The 19,910-nt window shown below is 37.8% G+C and overlaps 1 protein-coding gene across 1 annotated transcript; it reads left to right on the forward strand.

Moving 5' to 3' along the window:
* Positions 1 to 6: 6 nt before the first annotated feature.
* Positions 7 to 19,753, forward strand: mrc1b (mannose receptor, C type 1b; the record flags this gene model as incomplete). The annotated part of the gene is given in 28 exon segments (XM_051104944.1): positions 7 to 76; positions 319 to 456; positions 3,336 to 3,515; positions 3,612 to 3,769; positions 3,877 to 3,993; positions 4,106 to 4,221; positions 5,228 to 5,376; positions 5,464 to 5,663; positions 5,788 to 5,909; positions 6,853 to 6,925; positions 7,027 to 7,180; positions 7,284 to 7,319; positions 7,405 to 7,571; positions 7,680 to 7,741; positions 7,822 to 7,922; positions 8,686 to 8,828; positions 9,459 to 9,561; positions 9,786 to 9,925; positions 10,029 to 10,073; positions 10,162 to 10,261; positions 10,365 to 10,594; positions 10,908 to 11,028; positions 11,031 to 11,072; positions 15,818 to 15,973; positions 16,067 to 16,180; positions 16,283 to 16,471; positions 16,559 to 16,591; positions 17,612 to 19,753. Coding segments are annotated over 28 exon segments (3,462 nt in total), but the record flags the coding sequence as incomplete, so codon positions are not given.
* Positions 19,754 to 19,910: the final 157 nt, after the last annotated feature.

The following is a 19,910-nucleotide window of genomic DNA, read 5'->3' on the forward strand; positions in this document are numbered from 1 at the left end:
CTGAATAAATTAGATGTAACCAGTGGATGGCAGTGGAGCAATGGACAGCCGTTACGTTATCTGAAATGGCTCAGTGGTAAGACATAATACCAGCAACACTAGTTTGATTCCCAGAGAACAAATAAACAGATACAAAGAAATATGTCTGTTAATAAATACAAATGTAGCATGAATTGAGAGACCTTTGCCTTTGTTCACTATATCCTAGATGCTGCTGACCTGTACTGAATCATTAAATGAACAAACATAATCAGTAGCAGTATTCACTAGCTTATTGAGCATATTACTCGACTGAAATGATTTCTTTTTTATTTAAAGGATACCCAACCACACAACCTGGCTACAATTGTGGCGTTCTGAAAAATGCTTTTGGTTCTGAATGGTCAAATGAACCTTGTTCTGAAAAACATGGATATGTCTGCCAAAGAGGCCATTCTGTTCCTAGTCTTCCACCAGGTAGGCTTTCCAGTCACTCTTTGTTTCATATAGCAGCAGTTCTCAAACTGTGGGACTAGAATTAGTGAGTCAAGCAATGTCAGAAAAAAAGCATATCCACCTTATTCTTTAACGTGAAAGTAAGCTTATGGACGAGACTTCCGCTATAGGAAAATAACAGAAAGAACAGTGTTGCCAAATCTGCGGTTTTCCTGCAGAGTTGGGTTACTTTAGCACTGTTGCTGTGGGTTTTCCATGTTTGTGAATGGAAGCACCCCAATAATGTGATATAGGCACAGGAGGGCACTCGGGAGGCGCAGGCACAGGAGAGCGCTCGGGAGGCACCGGCACAGGAGGGAGCTTGGGAGGCGCAGGCACAGGAGAGCGCTCGGGAGGCGCCGGCTCGGGAGGCGCCGGCTCTGGAGGGCGCTCTGGAGGAAGTGCAGGCTCTGGAGGGCGCGCTGGAGGAAGCTCAGGCTCTGGAGGGTGCGCTGGAGGAAGCTCAGGCTCTGGAGGGCACTCTGGAGGAAGCTCAGGCTCTGGAGGGTGCGCTGGAGGAAGCTCAGGCTCTGGAGGGCGCTCTGGAGGAAGCGCAGGCTCTGGAGGGCACTCTGGAGGAAGCGCGCTGGAGGAAGCTCAGGCTCTGGAGGGCACTCTGGAGGAAGCTCAGGCTCTGGAGGGCACTCTGGAGGAAGCTCAGACTCTGGAGGGCGCTCTGGAGGAAGCTCAGGCTCTGGAGGGTGCGCTGGAGGAAGCTCAGGCTCTGGAGGGCACTCTGGAGGAAGCTCAGACTCTGGAGGGCGCTCTGGAGGAAGCTCAGGCTCTGGAGGGCACTCTGGAGGAAGCTCAGGCTCTGGAGGGTGCGCTGGAGGAAGCTCAGGCTCTGGAGGGCACTCTGGAGGAAGCTCAGACTCTGGAGGGCGCTCTGGAGGAAGCTCAGGCTCTGGAGGGCGCTCTGGAGGAAGCTCAGGCTCTGGAGGACTCTCTGGAGGAAGCTCGGGCTCTGGAGGTACAGGCTCAGGAGGGTGCTCTGGAGGCATGGATGGGAGCAGTGGAGACTTGGGAGAGCTGGACGGGACCAGCAGAGACGAAGGAGAGCTGGACAGGACCAGCAGAGACACAGGAGAAAATAATCCACATGAGTCCATAATGTCCTTAATATTAATGTGGCTTGCCATATTAACAGCCAGTAATCCAGAGCGCGGGGGCGTGGCTGGAGTCTGTGAGCTAGCCGCCTCCGAGAGCTGGCCAGGGGTTCTGGGCTGAGGATGAGGGAGGAGGTCTGGAGAACTGGAGTGAGCGAGGGAGGACCGGAGGGAGTGAGCTCGTTGGAGCAGCACGTGGAGGACGCTGGCTGGTAGTGAGCTGGAGCGGCCACGTGTTTACAGATGGGGGGAAGATTATAATCTTCCACACCAACATAGAAATTGGAGTGAAAAAGAGCAAGGACATGGTTGATAAATTCCGCAACCGGTTTGCGGCAATCCTCAGGAGTTATAGAACAGAACAATTTGTCATAGTTTAGCCCCATCTGAAAACACGCGTTAATCATGGCATCGCTCCAACTCACCAGGTGTAACACACTCAGAAATTCCTCCATGTATTGCACCAATGGCCTCTCCGCCTGTTGGATGTTCAATGGGAAATCCTCAGCCCAGAACATTTTGTTGGTGGTCGGTTCTTCTGTCACGTCGTGGTGTGCGGGGAATGAGGAGTATGACGAGGAGGTCCAGAACATGAACATTTATTAGACAATCCACAAAAGGAACAGGAACGAACAGGAACAGCAGGGAATCCAAACGCACGCAAAAGACACAGAGACAATACTGACATTGAATGACATCAAAGACTTCAAAATGACATAGAGTGACTTACAATGACTACAGAATGACAATACAAGAACCGACAACCAAACGGTGAATACAATCAAACTTAAATACACAAATCAGACGAGGACAGGTGTAATTGATTAAACAGTGACATAATAATAGAAATCGGAACAGGAAGACCAAATAAGGGCATACACAAGGAAGAAACCACAAACACAGTCCACAGGGGCGTGACAGGAAGCTAGACCCATAAAATTTACAAATGGCTGCTACCGCTCTTATGGAAAAAATAAGGTGGATAAAAAGATCTAGTGTGATTTGAGTCAGCTTTTAATGATTCAGTCTTGAATCAGTCTCACCAAATCTTAGGTTTTTGGCGATAAATCTATGGATTGCAAATCGAGAAAAGAGATTTTGAGATTTTATGAATGCATCGTGATTCTCTATGGATTTTGAGCTTAGTTTTTAACAGCAGATGGCACTGCATGCTTTAGAAACAGCTGTACAATGCTTGCTTCCAATTGCTTACACACATTTGGACCTAAAATAATCATTCATAAAGTTCAAAAAGATTGACACAAATTATAATGGTGTTCACATTACTCTTGTGTCATAAAAGCATTCTGAGCCAAGGTGCATTTACATGATGTTCTTCGGTGCTATTCTTCATGAGCATTTAGTGTGCTGTTTAGATTAGTGTACAATCTGCGGTTTAAAACTAAGCTCAGAATTGATTCCAGAGAGAATCATGATGCATTTGGAAAATCTCAGTCATTTCTCGAATCATTTTCTCGATTCGCAATGCATCGATTTATCGTCGTAACCCTAAAATCCCTCACAGCTGTTCTCATACATTTGAACTGCATGTCAGTACATTATTAAACTACTTTGATTTGGGCTATAAGAATTTGTTAAGGAAAATCAAAAGTTTCAAATGTTTTTATGTCTTATATTTCACTTTTTTTGATGGGTCTTGAGATTGATTACACCTCTCGAGATGCTAGGCATCAAAAAGTTTAGGAACCCCTGTATATGGTGTTGTTAATGTGTTATATTTGTCTTTTTGAACAGTGGTGAACACTGGGTTTTGCCATAGCCCATGGATTCCATATTCAGGCAACTGTTATCTCCTTCACCGCAACAAGAAAACATGGCTGGAGGCGCGAGACTCCTGTCTGCGGGAAGGAGGAGACCTACTGAGTATTATCAGCAAAGAAGAACAAAGCTTTGTCATCACACAGCTTGGATACTGTACGTTTTGATGATTAGAATACATTTTTAGAATTTAGGTATATTAGTCACACGTGTATGAGGTTGCTAGTCAATCATCTACATCTCTGTTTTCAGTGAAAACAGACGAGCTGTGGATTGGTTTCAATGACCGCAAAACTCAGATGCTGTTTGAGTGGAGTGACCAATCTAGCGTCCCGTTTGCCTCATGGGAGGTGAGGGAGCCGAGTCACAGTGCTCTCCATGCAGAGGACTGCGTGTTAATGAGAGGAGAGGTAAAAGTTCCATATGTATAAGTCACTGAGAAGTTCTAGTTGCATATTTTTTACTTGTAGAATTATGGGTTGCTAAACTGACCATTTGCGTAATGTTTCTCATTTAGGAGGGAAAGTGGGCTGATGATGTTTGTGAAAAAAAGTATGGATTCGTCTGTAAGAAGCCAACCAGCTCCAAAGCCTCAAATAATGACACAGCTGTCACAAGCCCGGGATGCAAAACAGTATGTACTTGTGTGATTACAAAAGGGCCTAAAATTGTAGAATTACGTCTTTTAACTTATGTACTTTGGTTGTGAAATGTATTTACTGACAGCTGTCTTATTTTCTGAAAAGGGTTGGACCAGGTACGGGTACTACTGCTACATGGCAGGATCCGAAACTAAGACCTTTGAAGAAGCAAAACAGATGTGTCAGAAAGCTGATTCTGAACTGGTTGATATTTCATCCAGGTTAGAACACTTCTTCAGTTACATGCTTTCTGAGTTTTACTACACTGACTAAAACCTTAAAGCAATTGAAATAAAACAACTTCAAAATGTATAATGAAGTGCAAAACATTTTATAATTAAAGGCCCGTCCACACAGAGATGCATTTAGCTGTATACATAAAAAACTTTATATGATATCAGCGTTTCGTCCACGTGGATCCAGCATTTTGGGAGCCTGAAAATGCTATTTTTTTTTTAAATCCGGGTCCCAAAGTGGATAAATCTGAAAACAACACCCTTGTGTTTTTGTGTAAACTGGCAATCTGTATTTTTGTGAAAAACAATGTTACATTCAATGTTGAAAATGTGCATTCCATGTCGGAATGTCTGTTGTGTTTTGGTCCATGTGATTTAGACAACCCGGGCTGCCAGTTAGTGGAAAACACAGCGTATTGAAGCCATTGGAGGCAGCAAAGATTGCAGATTCAAAGATTGCAGATTCCAACAGACCTAAAAACCTTGGCATCCTTCTGAAAAGCTCTATGACCAAAGGCATATTAAAATGCAGATAAATTAACTCATAAACTTGCAGTTTAAGGCTTATTGTCTTCTAATATCAGTGTGGACTGCAGTACCCATTTCAACCACTAGCTGTCAAATGCCAAGTCCACAATTTTCCCACAGAATTGGACTTTAACATTGATGCCATGGGTTGTTTTTCATGTCCGTGGTTTAAAGCGACCCCAATAATGTTATATTTAGCCACTGGAATGCAAATTGTACCAGGGGAACACCTCCAAAAAACATGTATTTTACCCCCCAGATCGCGATTTTTTTTTTTTTTTACTAGGGGACCCCCCTTGAATCATGACTGGGCTAGTTTTGAGTAGTTTTGGTCAGGTTTTGTTGTGAAAACCTGGCAACCCAGCTGTCAATATAACATATAGCAGCTTTAAAAGCTATGAACAGTGTTCAGAGTCATTTTCTGCCTTCCAAAAAACTTAATTTGTTTGTTTTTCCCCTTTAGAGTAGAAAATGCATTCCTCGTTAGTCTAGTTGGAGCACGACCAGAGAAATACTTCTGGATTGGACTGTCGAATCTAAAGGATCTGCACAGTTTTGAATGGACCAACTCTAACAAAGTCCCATATACTCATTTCAACGCTGGGATGCCAGGTACTGTACTTAGTGTCAGTAAAATGATTGTTTCTCATAATTACAGTATTGCATTGTAGATTACATTATATATGTTTTTTAAAACAGGAAGAAAACAAGGCTGTGTTGCCATGACGACTGGACTGGTTGCTGGGCTTTGGGATGTGCTCAGCTGCTCAAATAAAGAAAAATACATCTGTAAGCAACGAGCTGATGGACTAGTTACGACTCTAGCCCCATCAACCGCATCTCCTTTAGGCTGTCCCGAAGACTGGACGTCACTTGTGTCTAGAGACTTTTGTGCCAAGGTAAAATAAGATTTTTAAGCTATTTTGGGGTAAATTTGTTATTTGAACAAACAAAAAAAGACTAGAATATTTCCCAGCATATTACAGAATCAGAAAGACTGATTTCTCTTTTTCCTTCTGGCAGTATTTTAATGTACCTATGAACCAAATGAAGACTTGGGATGAAGCTCTTGACTTCTGCCATGAAATTGGCGGTGATCTCCTGAGCATCCATCATGAGGCTGATATTCCTTGGAAACAAGGAGGGTAATATCTATCATTCCATCATAATCCACAATAATTACCCACAATTAAAGGAGAAGTCCACTTCCAGAACAACAATTTACAGATAATGTACTCACCCCCTTGTCATCCAAGATGTTCTTGTCTTTCTTTCTTCAGTCGTAAAGAAATTATGTTTTTTGAGGAAAACATTTCAGCATTTTTCTCCATATAATGGACTGATATGGTGCCCCGAGTTTGAACTTCAAAAATGCAGTTTAAATGCGGCTTCAAACGATCCCAAATGTGGTTGTTAAAGATCCCAGCCAAGGAAGAAGGGTCTTCAAAATCACCCTATATCACTGTTTTTTGTCTTTTTTGTTAAGGATTTTTATTTTCTTTGCATGTTCACTTTGCAAAGACTGGGTCGGAACTTCTGCAGCGATGTAGGATTTTTGAAGTTCAAGGAGAAAATATGATCAGAGTTTTTCAACATACCCTAACTGTCTTGAGTCAGAATACACAGAGTTCAGGCAAGACAAGACCAGACGAGCGTTTGAGATTAAAAAGTATTTAAATTGTATTTTTTTAAATGAAAATAAGTGATGTTTTTTCAGGATTGTTTACAACCACATTTGGGTTAGTTTGAAGCTGCATTTAAACTGCATTTTGAAAGTTCAATCTTGGGGCACCATATCAGTCCATTATATGGAGAAAAACCTTGAAATGTCTTTTAATTTCTTTACGACTGAAAAAAGACATGAACATCTTGGATGACAAGGGGGTGAGTACATTATCTGTCAATTGTTGTTCTGGAAGTGGACTCCTTTAAGCCACTATTCATCTCCATCTTTTTCTTGTGTTTTTGTATTCCATGCCATTACTTTGATAAACTGTGACAAATACGATGAATGAGCAGAAAAGTCACATGACTGCATAATGAGATGAATGCATAAATTAACAAGAAACTATGTGGTTTTGCTTGTAGAGTGTATCCAGCATGGATTGGTTACAGAATGTACGATCCCACTGTAGGTTTTGTTTGGAGTGATGATTCTTCGGTGAGTTCACAAAGAATTATACTAAATAGAATTGACAGTAAATGCTAAATAGAATTGACATTTGATGTCATTTTGGTTTTTCAAAATCTGTTCTCTTTTAGTCATCCTATCAAAGCTGGGCTACTGATGAACCAAACAATTTGAACAACATTGAAAATTGTGTTGAAATGCGAATTTCATATTGGGACAGTGATGGAGCATGGAATGACGTCAACTGTGAAGACAAAAAGGACTGGTACTGTCAGATCCGAAAAGGTACAACATGTCTGACGAAAGTCAATTTTTACCATTGCTGGATTGAAAAGAAATTCATTTTTTTTTTTAGTTTTAACTGACTAATGCAATGCTTTGTCTTTAGGAAAGACACCAAAGGAAGTAAATATTACAGATCCATGTAAGTCTTACATTTCATTTTTTTTTATTTGTCACACTGATGGGGTAAAAGAAGAACTCAAATTCAAAATGTATTTCTTTTTAAGATTATAATAAAACAGAGGATGGCTGGATTCAGTTCAAAGGTAGCCAGTACTATGTGTCTCACTACTCAGCACTTGCTGTGCAAGATGCTCGGGCTTTCTGTAAGAAATCACATGGAGATCTTGTAGTTATCAGTGATCAGGATGAGCGGGTGTTCCTTTGGCATCAGGTATGATTGAGCTGCATATATCACTCAAAATCTATCTTTGTATCATTTGTTATTTTGAATATGTTTTATTTATATTTACAGTGTTGTGCTTTTTTCTGTGTGTTGCAGGCTAAAAATTCGCACAACGATTTAATCATTGGTTTGACAGTTGATCTGGATGGGACTTACCAGTAAGTGCTTCAACAGCATTCTTTGTTCCTTTATTAAAAAAAAACAAACAAATAAACAAATTAATTTTTTATCCATAAAGGTGGATAGATGGGTCCCCCATAGTGTTTCAAGCTTGGGAAACAAATCAGCCTGCTTTTAAAAACAGTGAGGAAAGATGTGTGAAGATGACCACATCTCAAGGTGCATTATATCTTCTGATCTATGAATGTGGTGGATACAGTAAAAGTAATGTAATGTGTTATTGGCAACCTGATCTCATGACAAAAACATACCTGTGGGGACTTTTCCTTAAGATACGAAATACGTACCACCATGTACGTTTTGTGACACATTCAGTGTGAAATGTCCACTGAGTAGTGCTAAAATGGGTGTACATATTTTTATGTGACGTTGGTTTTGTACGTTACCGCAGTTTTGACTTTAAATGTCTGTTGATGTTTTAAAATAACGTACCATCTGAACTACACCTAAACCTACCTGATAGTATAAACAAAAGTGAATGTGATGGAAAAATGCAATTGTAAGCATGTAATTTTATTTTGTTTTTTTCAATCTCACAGCTCTTTTAGAGCCATGTTTTTCACAGTATTCGTACCCAAGAATTCCACATCCTAAGTGGAATTCTGTGCCGGCTGAGCTACCGAGCAATCTTGTTGTCTGAAAAGTGAAACATATGGAGCTGTAATCATAACAGTGTACAAAAACGATTACAAGTGCTCGCTGTTTTACCACCTCTAGTCTTCATTTTTGTTGGAAACTGCAGTGTACTTACTGGAACGTATTTTGCGTCTTGCGAAAAGTTCCCACTGGTACTTTTTCATCATGAAATCAGGTAGCTTATTGACCACTGATAAATTTGGTGCCAAAAATGCTTCTTATGTATGATCAAATCACTGTTGATACATTTGATTACATTAACCAAAAAGCATTCTGACTGTTACAGGACTCTGGGAAACTATTAACTGTGGTGATGAATATAATTTCGCTTGTAAGCGAAGTCAGTCTCCTCCAGTGAATACCACGGTGGCCCCTACACAAGAGCCAAAAGGAGGCTGTGCTCCTGAGTGGAAAAACTTTGCAGGAAAAGTAATTATGAAAATATTCTAAAATTATTTTTAAAAATTATAATAATGTAACAAATATTATAATAAAAATGATATCTTCAAGTTTTACATTTTTACAGTATTTTACGGTAGTTTTTATAGTAAACTGCATCAGTTCTATCCACCTCAAGCTGCCTTTTTTTGTGAATGTGCGAGACGTCTGATTCATTAGTCGCTGAAGGGAAATAATGAAGAAGAACAAAGTGCAGTAAACGGTCAAACTGTTTGCACTACAAACCTGTGTGTTCATAATTAAGACAATACATTCAAGTAATATGGTAAAAACACCAGTTTTCAATATCAAGCAGCAAAGTGAGGTGTTTTATACAGCTAAAAATAGCTGGAAGTGAATGACACCGAAGCTAGACACATTCAATTTACAAATGACCATGTCCGCTTTTATGGGCAAAAATAAGTGTTCAATGAAATTAAAATATTTTACAGCAAAATCAGTTCTCATACAGAATAAAGCTGTGCTTATTACAAAAAAAAAGTTTTTGCATTGTAATAGATTTTCCATGCAACATTTGCAAAATGTCCTGTCATTATCTGTATTTATGACAATTAATGTTTAGAAAGAAAATAAATAATGGTCATTTATATAACATTATAGTGCTACAACATAAAGGAAGATGCAAAAACATGGACAGAAGCAAGAAAATACTGCAGAGAGCTTGGTGGAGATCTGGCGTCTATTATAAATCGACAACAACAAGGTAAAAGCTTTATGATAAGAGATTTCAGCGCTGCTCAAAATTATTTAAAGATCAAATAACATGTAAATGTTCTGAAAATGTAGCATTAGCTTTTTTTCATGGATAGATAAAAATGTGCCATTATTCTAAAACAGAACTGCTGTATTTTGCTCATTTTTGGTATGTGTTTTTATTATTATTATCATACACTGCATGCTTTATTTACTACATCATATTTGCTGCAGCCTTTTTAAGCACACTGATTAGAGATAAAACCCCAGACTTCTGGATTGGATTCAGCAGTTTGGCAAACGGGAGGTTTAAGTGGACAGATGGAAGTAGGGTACTGTTCACCGAGTGGGCCAAAGGAGAACCTCAAACCTATGTATGGACATTTATAAGTGTTTAAAACAAATTCCACATTTAACCTAAAGATGTTTTGGTACAACTACAAACTGTTTATATACTTTTTTTTTTTTCACTCACAGTGGCGTTCGTACTGTTGGACAAATGATCACTATTCATCTGAACAGGTACTGAGAAAAGTTGAGATATTTACTGAATAGTATTTTTTTAGTGATAAAAGTAGTGGCTTCAATAAAGTATTTTTTTTTCAAACAGGAGTGTGTTTTTATGGGCAAACCTTCAAGCTCAGACTTTGGCAAGTGGGTGACAAGCGACTGTAATTCTACTCAAGGTTTTATCTGCAGTCGTGATGTTGGTGAGTTCAGCTGAGCACTGTAGACTTGCAGAGAGACTGTAGATATCTTGCAGACTTTAACCATTGTGTTGTGCTTCCATTATGTAATTTTTCTCACATTCAGATCCTGCTATTGCCTCAGTGCCAACTGAAGTTCCTAGAACCTTTGTCAAGCTCGGAAATTCATCTTTCAAAGTGATTCAAGAGAACCTAACGTGGAGTGAAGCAAAGGGCCGCTGTGAGAAAGAGGGAGCTCATCTGGCCAGCATTCGCGATTTCATTTCACAAGCTTACCTTGAGTTGCAGATCTATAGGGCCAAACAGCCCTTGTGGATCGGTCTCAGCAGTGCACAGGTAAAAATCATAGCACTGCAGTTATAGGAATTAATAGGAGTTTCTTTGTTCTCTGCCACACAATAGGAGATGTACAGGCAGCGAAAGTGAATGATTACTAGGGCTGTCAAAATCCAAAAAGTACAAAGCCATAAAGGTGCTCAAGATAGTAATTTTTCTTAGAGCATTATGTGGAAAACATACATGCAAACAATGTGTGTGTTTTTTCTAAATTCTACCTTATAAAAATGAACTCTATGTATTCTACACTTCCGTGTGTGTGATTTATTGATGACTCCACATAACCTACAAATTGTATTTTTGCATTCAACAGACAAATGGATATTTTCTATGGGCAAATAACTGGCCAATGAGTATGGAGAAATGGGCATCTTCTGAACCACGGCCCAACCGCCCTTGCGCATACATGGACATAGGTGGAGAATGGAAAACAACTTTTGCAATGAAACCTACTACAGTGTCTGTGAGCAAACAACAGGTGAGATACAAACACGGCAAATAATTATCAGGGCCATTTCCTCTGAGGAGGCAAGGGAGGCAGTATCTCCTCAAAACACTGGATGAGAAAAAAATGTGTAGTACAAAAATAAAACAACACCAATTTCACTTGTTTTTTAAAGAAACATTGTCCAACAGCAGCACCAGCAGGTAAACTTACAGCGGAAGCCGTCTCTCTTACTTCCCTTGAGCCCACAGACCCATAAAACATGCCATGAGTTTTTGGGAGGTAATTGTGAATAAATGGGGGAAAAGTCACATGAGAGGACACAATGCCTCTATATCGTGATATGATTGGATATGACTGGTTATGTGATTGGCTGTGATTGGTTAATGCGATAAATCCCGCCTCTTGTGTTTGTGCGCATTTGCGAATCAGCCTGAATGAACAATATAATGTCGTTAATGGGAAGACTAATTAAACATGAAAACATGATCTGTAGGAGTTTTAAGTGAGTAATCAGCTTAGTGAAATTTAAAGTAAATCTGTCTATAACCAAAATTTACAAAGCTTTGATGACTGATGATAAAAAAATACAGAAATGTTAGACATTAACTATTAAAAATAATAGCTGAACATAAGTTCACAAATAAAATATATTGTTTAAATTGTTGCTGCCTTGAGTTGTTACTTTAAATAATGTAAAATGCTTAAAAACACTCACTTGTTGAGATTCATACATGGCTTTAAAGAAGAAGCTCACTTCCAGAACAAAAATTTGGGTAACTTTTTAGATTACAACCCGCAAAGAACTACGTAAGTAAACTGAATTTACGGTGTATGTTTCTGTAATTATAGTGTACCTATAAAGAACGTACATGTAGGTATAAGGGAACAATATGTTATATTTGGGCAATAAGGGGATAACAAACCAGATATTCAACCTGCAAAGAACTACATAAGTATACTGCATTTACGGTGTACGTTTCTGTAATTTTAGTGTACCTATTCGTACGTATGTGTAGGTATAAGAGAACAATAGGCTATGTTACGTTTTGGTAATTCGGGGGTAACAACCAGATATGCAACCTGCAAAGAACTGCGCAAGTAAACTTAAGTTACAGTGTATGTTTCGTATTTATATTGTACCCAGGGGCGTCGTTAGGGCTAATCATTCGGGGCTCGAGCCCCGAAAGATTTTTCTCTAGCCCCGAATGTTTTTACGGGTTGATATCGCCCTATGATTTCCAAGGAATTTGTCAAAGTTGAAATGAATTAATCAAAAGCCGTCATTACACTTTAATCAAATTGCGATATGGATTAGTATATATTAATATTCAGCCGCAACATACCATTTAAATATGAATGCTGCATGTTCTACGTGTCTCTTTATGAATGAATGGTGCAGACCTATGCGCAGTTTCCTTTACTACACACACGTAACGCTCGCGGTGATTTCAGCGTCTGCCATAAAAAATGCATGAACAGGATCTCCAGAAGTGCTCTGAGAGTACTTCGTGAGCATTTCACTGTTTCATTTTTGTAAAACCAGGGTCATTTACTCACAGAAATTTAAAGGTATTCATGGCAACCCGTCAAAATAAAAGTTCGGTTTAGCTCGTAGACATTGTGCCAGATTATTTTACACTTTATTATTACTTTTTTTCCCCTATATATTACTTTTATCATTCAGTAGAATGTACGTACCATAGTACTACTACTACTGCTACTGTTGAAAAATTAATAAAACTTTGTTACACAATATTTCTTCCATCTTTTAAATTTTAATAGTACATCCCCTTTATTTGCCAAAAATAAAATTTATTTTTTATTCATTAAAAGATAAATAAATATCTTATGCCTTTATCTGATAAACAGAAAAATTTAAATATACAACACAGAATTTCATAAGGCTGTTGTAGAAATAATAAAAAAAAAAGTTGTTTTATGCATTCAAATAAATAGACATGCCAAAACAAATTTGGTAACAAAGGGCCCTAAACATAACTTTTGATAAATTGCCATTAAAGTATCATTGCTTTAATTAATTACACGTTTTATATTTTTTATTATTATTATTATTAATAAAATTAAATTTAACCATCAAAAAGAAGTCCAGAAAAATTAAAACAGAAAAAATAAAATGGGGCCCTATTTTTGCATGCAAATATATATTTGCTACAGTTGTAAATACATTTTCAAATGTATTATTGTATTCGTGTAATGTATTTTTGTAAATTTATAATTTTGTTATAATACTTTTATTTGCTATTTGCAGTGATTTACTATTTTTTATAGTGTAACAACGCTGTTTTGTGCCACTGTTTTGGCAAAGTATCTGTCAAATTAACTAAATGTTGTTCATGATCCGATGTTTTCAGAGTATCAGACCTTTTTTCTTTGTTCAATTTGCATACTAGACATAGGTTAACTTGGAGCTTTTATTTGTTTACTCTTAAAGTGCACCAGATTAATGAATTTACCTTTAAATTATATCGTCCAGGTTCACCCACCTGTGTCTAACAAAATTTTAAGTATGATGTTAGCTCCCATCCACCACCACTAGCCCCTGATGTTTTGGTACCAGCCCCGGATGTTTTCAAATCCTAAAAACGCCCCTGATTGTACCTACGTGTAAGTATAAGGGAGCAATATGTTACGTTTGGGTAATAACGGGGTAGCAAACAGATATACAAATAATTTATAATGGAATTACTTAAAAACTTAACAGGTACCTGTTCTATTAAATCGTAACTTTGGTGTATCTATACGTAAGCTTTTTAAAATTACTGGGAAATTATACTCTTGTTCCATGTAGTTAGAGGGTAAGTGTGCCCTCTGCGGGCTGTAAATTAAAGTGGCGATTTTTCCCCTCTTGTTCAAGGAAGTTACAGGGTAGGTACAATACATAAACACACAATCTGAAAATATATCTAAAAATATTTTTTTATAGTCGCTAATCCCACTTCTACCTCTAAACCTAACGTTAACTATGACTGAACAGTAACAAAAATATAAAAAACAGGAAAGTGCAATCACAATCATTTATTTATTGCAAAAATGTCAACAGCCATACAAAAAGTAATCCAAATAACGATGCGTTTGCAGCCGCAGTCCTCTCTGGCGGAATACAGTAGGTTTGAGGTGCAGTAGGATGAGAGCAGAATTTAAATTGTTAATCGCTGAAAATATTATCCAGATTATTGTCTTGATCCACTCCTCGAAGGCGCCCGCGCGTCAATCCAACACATCTCACCAGAAACACGGCATGTCGTAATCTGTGACGAATGCAGGCGAGAGCCAATGAACGTCCGATTTTCCTGTCGCAAAATGCACTTTAGCACGGGTTTATGGCTGTTGCTGCTGGACTCGCTGCTAGAGATGGAGATGAAGATCGCCGGATAAAGCCTTGAATTTGGTTCTGGTCCTCGCAAATCGTATGGATTCTGAAGATCTGGGTTACAGCACACAAATAAAATGGTTTAATTTGTAATTATGATGCGTGTTCGGTGTATTTTATGGTTCTGTTGTTAGTCACAGCATGTTAGAGAAAACGCCTTTGTGTTCCACCACGGCAAACGAAGTTAATATTACATGAATGATTAAACGATTGCAGAAATATTATTTATTTTAAGGGTTTAACGTGTAGTCATGATAACATTAGGTAGACCTATTCTTGGAAACGAGCTGGCAACAGAAATCACACAGAACAGAATGAAATGTTATAATTTCATATTAAGTAAACGTTAAATGTTTAGATGATGTAAATATGTCAGTATTGTACATTTAGTGTCTGTAAAAATGTAAATAAATGTACATTTTGTGGAACCACATTTTACGTCGCGTTGTTATATGTATTGTACCTACCCTGTAACTTCGTTGAACAAGGGGGGAACAATCGCCACTTTAATTTACAGCCCGCAGAGAGCACACTTACCCTGTAATTACATGGAACAAGAGTATAATTTCCCAGTAATTTTAAAAAGCTTACGTATAGATACACCAAACGTACGATTTAATAGAACAGGTACCTGTTAAGTTTTTTAAATTAATCCATTATAAATTATTTGTATATCTGTTTGCTACCCCCTTATTACCCAAACGTAACCTATTGTTCCCTTATACTTACACGTAGGTACAATATAAATACGAAACATTCACCGTAACTTTAGTTTACTTACGCAGTTCTTTGCAGGTTGTATATCTGGTTGTTACTCTCTATTACCAAAACGTAACATATTGTTCCCGTATACCTACATGTACGTTCTTTAATAGGTACACTAAAATTACAGAAACGTACACCGTAAATTCAGTATACTTATGTAGTTCTTTGCAGGTTGAATATCTGGTTTGTTATCCCCTTATTACCCAAATATAACATATTGTTCCCTTATACCTACATGTACGTTCTTTATAGGTACACTATAATTACAGAAACATACACCGTAAATTCAGTTTACTTACGTAGTTCTTTGCGGGTTGTAATCTAAAGCGTTACCAAAATTTGCAGATAATTCAGTCACCCAATTGTCATCCAAAATGTTCATTTCGTTCTTCAGTCTTAAAGAAATAGTGCCCGTGAGTTTGAACTTCCAAAATGCAGTTTCAATGCAGCTTCAAAGGGCTCTAAACGATCCCAGCCGAGGAAGAATGATCTTACCTAGCGATTGGCCATTTTCTAAAAAAAAAAAACCTTTTTTAGTACTTTTAAAAAAATAAAAAAATTTAATGATACTTCTTGTATCACCTTTGTAAACACTATTTTCATGTGATGTTCTCCACAGATGTTCCCCCGATCATTCCAGCACAGCACCCTGGGCACTGCCCAAAAGAAGAGGATGACAGTCCATTGAGGTGGATACCTTTCAAAGACAGCTGCTATGCTTTTGTAACAGACATGAAATCCTGGAGCAGAGCAGCTAGACTCTGTATGACATGGGGTGAGGATATTAATTGATTTCAAAAGCTGTTTACTCAGTTACATGACAGGTGCAAAGAACAAAGCAGTAACAAAGTTGCACTTTGGTTTTCAGGGGCATCTCTTGTCAGCATTAGGGATGAAGATGAACAGAAGTTTATAGAGAGAATCCTCATGGTCCTCGACAGTTCCAAAGATTTTTGGATTGCACTTTTCCACAACCAGAAAGGTAATGTGCCAAATATACATTCACATACAGGAACCTCTTCTGTTCAACACTTTTATAGAGTTTCTAACATATGTACTCATCCTGGTTTATCTAACTACACAGGACACTGGTTATGGTCAGACAATACTGTGGTAGATTACACCAACTGGGCAGATGAGAACGATTATGAAGATGAATATCGAGGCTATTCTTGGAATCCTGACTGCGGATTAATAGATTCCAAATCTAAAAAATGGAAAAAGCAACATTGTGATTACTCTCACTTTTCATTTATCTGCAAAACTGCCAAAGGTATGTATCGTTTTAAGTAAAATCTCTCTTCTTTGTTTTAAAAAAAGACCTGATTTTTTAAATTCTATTTTTTTTTCTTTCTTGCAGTAATAAGTCCAACCATTAAGGCCCCACAAGAAGGTAATATTATGACTTATTCTTAAAGGGGTCATTGGATGCGAAGTTCACTTTTTCATGTTGTTTGAACATTAATGTGTGTTGGCAGTGTATGTACAAATCTACCCTATAATGATAAAAATCTATGCAGTGGTTTTTAATTAATCTGTAAAAATAATATCCCCTTCTTCAAATCGAGCCATTCTCAGATGCCTGTTGTGTCGTCACACCGACAGAGGCCGCTCCCACGATAGCTGATTGACATGAGCGTTTTACCTCAGATCAGCTGTTACAGTCCAGTAACTTTCCTTGTTTCGATGCCGAAGCAGGGATGTAAGTTAGACAAGAATATCTCAGATTGAGCGACCGAGGTGTTGTGTTGCTGGATGTAATAATGAACATAGTGGTCATCAGTAGATTACACTTGTTTGTGAAGGGAATGTGCCTCCTGATCTACATATATCCGTCTATGTTCACGCGAATCATTCATGATCCAGCTTCACTTACAGCAGAAGTGTGTATAAGCTTTTTTTTATGAATCTTTGCGATCGCCTTTCCTTATAACGTGGTAGTTAGGAAGTTTAGCGGCAAAACGCTGCTAAATGTGGCGAAGGTAAACAAGATCGTCATTCCACAGCAGAGCTCATTTGCATTTAAAGGAACAACACCTTAGAATGAGATGATTTTTGCAGAGCTCATTTTGACAAGGTAAAAAGGGTGTTCTTTTACAAAACCATTGAGAATTTTTAACCAAAGTATATTAGAGACTTTTCATTAAGACCCTAAAGAATCATGTCAGCTTGTGGAAAATGGGCATCTGATGACCCCTTTAATGCCTTTACTTGCACTTTTTTTTTTGGCAAGAAATACTTAAAATTCTAATTTTATGTCTAAAAAACAGAAACCTGTTTATTTTAAAATAGACTTGTTGTCAAATGTTTAACAGCATATGTAATAAAATAAAATTGCAGTTTGATATAATGTGTATATCACAGTTTCTCACCAGAGTTTCTCTTATTATTTTTATCTCTAATTTCTTCACAGGTCCTGAACCTCACAAGATCAATACGGGTTTGGCTGTGTTCTTGAGTATTGCAGTGATCGGCATATTGGGAGCTTTAGCTTTCATGTACTACAGAAATTCAAAAAGACCGTTATTTGAAAATCTCATGGATAATAACAGAGATGCTGCCTTTTCAGTTAAAGATAACAAAACATTAATTGGCAACATTGAGATCACTGAATAGAACTGTTTTATAACGTCCCACTACTAGCAAACTTAAAGTCATGTAACAGAAGTTAGAGCTGACTTATGTCTTGTGATATATTTCAGAGTGAAACAGGTTTTAGAATGTGATCAATTATAGGGCGGGACTTGACTTTATTCATTGATATAGTAAATGTATAATATCAAGGGTGGGGGTAAAGGAGTAGGTATCTTGGTGAATGGGACCTTAAGAGCAGAAAATGCACCTCTTTTATTTCTGATTGTGGCTGTGTGTGTTTTGGGTTTTTATATGACTTTTTTTTTTCTTGAATGAAAATGAGGCTGTGAGGGATAAACCTAGTCTTTACAATGGTACACACTGTGTATAAAACCCTACATATACTTTATTTTTGAATGCATTTATAGTTACATTAATTACAATAAATTACATTATATAAATAAAATTTGATGATGTGCCATTGATTTATTAGAAAACCATGCACACCCAAGGTGGTTTTGGACCCATTAAAACTATTGCTGCAAAGATGTTAGAAAAATAATTTTTCTTTGAAGCTAGAAACTGCCACCATGTTTTAAAAATAATAATAATTTTAATACAGCAAAAAATAATCAACTAATGTACGTAAAACATTCTCAAGCTTACTGAAGACAAGTAAACACTCCAAGTAGGCCTATTACTTACAAACAAAAGGATAAAGAAATATATTATTCAAAAATACAAATGAAAAAAAAAATAGAATCTTTTTTAAAATAATAAATGTTAAAATAAAACACTGCAAAATGTACACATTGAAGACGATTCTTATTAAAGTGAATAAGTGATTCAGTCAAGAAAAGTGAGTTATTCTTTCTCTTTTGTTGTTTGATTAATATTTATGACGCGGTCGGCGGCTGCAGATTTACGCTGCTGTCGCTTTATAATCTGACGCACAGATCAAATATTTTGGCGCATCAGTATTTCTCCCAACTGTTCAGGTTTACTTAAGACGAAACCGACTTCATTTACATGAATGGTCTCTAAGACGAGCATACGGGTAGCAACAACAGACCCTATTAGAAGCGAAAGAGAACCCGGTATTCGCTCACTGAATGAGAGGCGCGTTCTGTGAGCGCGCTTTGAGTGTGCGCGCACATAAACCCGTCGGCTTTCAAGTAGCCTATTGGACAAGACTTGAAAACACATGCAAATACTAAATATCACTTTTGTGATAATGCATCCAGTCAGTGACATTTCCGTCAACTTTCTCTGGACTCGGATGGCCTCGGCATATTTTCAGAGTCCGAAAGGCTCGAGTCCGAGTCAAGTCCGAGTAAAAATGCATTCGAGTCCGAGTCGCCTAAAGATTGTACTCGAGTCCGAGTACCCCAACTCTATAGGCGTGTGTATGTTTAGCTTACATCGATAGACGCTGCTGTGATTTAGATTAAAAATGCATAAATACTCTGTACATTTCAAACGATCTGTAATAACAGACAAAGCCATAGTGACCACGTAATAAAAAATAGGTACTCACACTTGTGTCTTTGCCACATTCAGATCCAATATATTGGGCACAGCATCGTCTTTGAGTTTCAGTGTCTCTGAAAATTCCACGTCGAATTGTGCCTTGTTTGTAAACGAATCCGTGGTAAAATTAAGTAAACAAAGGACCAAGTTCTTACTGAAGCGGTCTGGATCTTCATTAAAAATAAAGTTCATCCAATTTCGTTTTTGCAGACTGGCTTCAATGTAAGCAGTTTTTAGACTAACTAGAAAGTTTTGAAGTCTGAAGTATTTTAAAAGTATTTTTCATTATTGATGTTAACTAAAGTAGTTAACTAATGTTAACAAATGGAACCTTACTTTAAAGTGTTACCACAATACTCAATGAAGTGAATGCACAATGAGAGCCACATTTGGGAATCAACGCACGGAAACAACAAATGGTAAATCTGACGTGTGCATTATTTGTTTAGGAGAACATTTCAAAGACAACATACAGTCAGACCAACTGAATACAGATGTACATCTATATTACAGTGCAGCAGTATCTGTAGTCAGTTTTATCAACCAGATATCTACAAAGGCATTTATGAGGTATATACAAATGCATAGAAACATTTTCAAGCTATAGT

Source organism: Labeo rohita, unplaced genomic scaffold (assembly GCF_022985175.1).
Source record: "Labeo rohita strain BAU-BD-2019 unplaced genomic scaffold, IGBB_LRoh.1.0 scaffold_842, whole genome shotgun sequence".
Classification (NCBI taxonomy): Eukaryota; Metazoa; Chordata; class Actinopteri; order Cypriniformes; family Cyprinidae; genus Labeo; species Labeo rohita.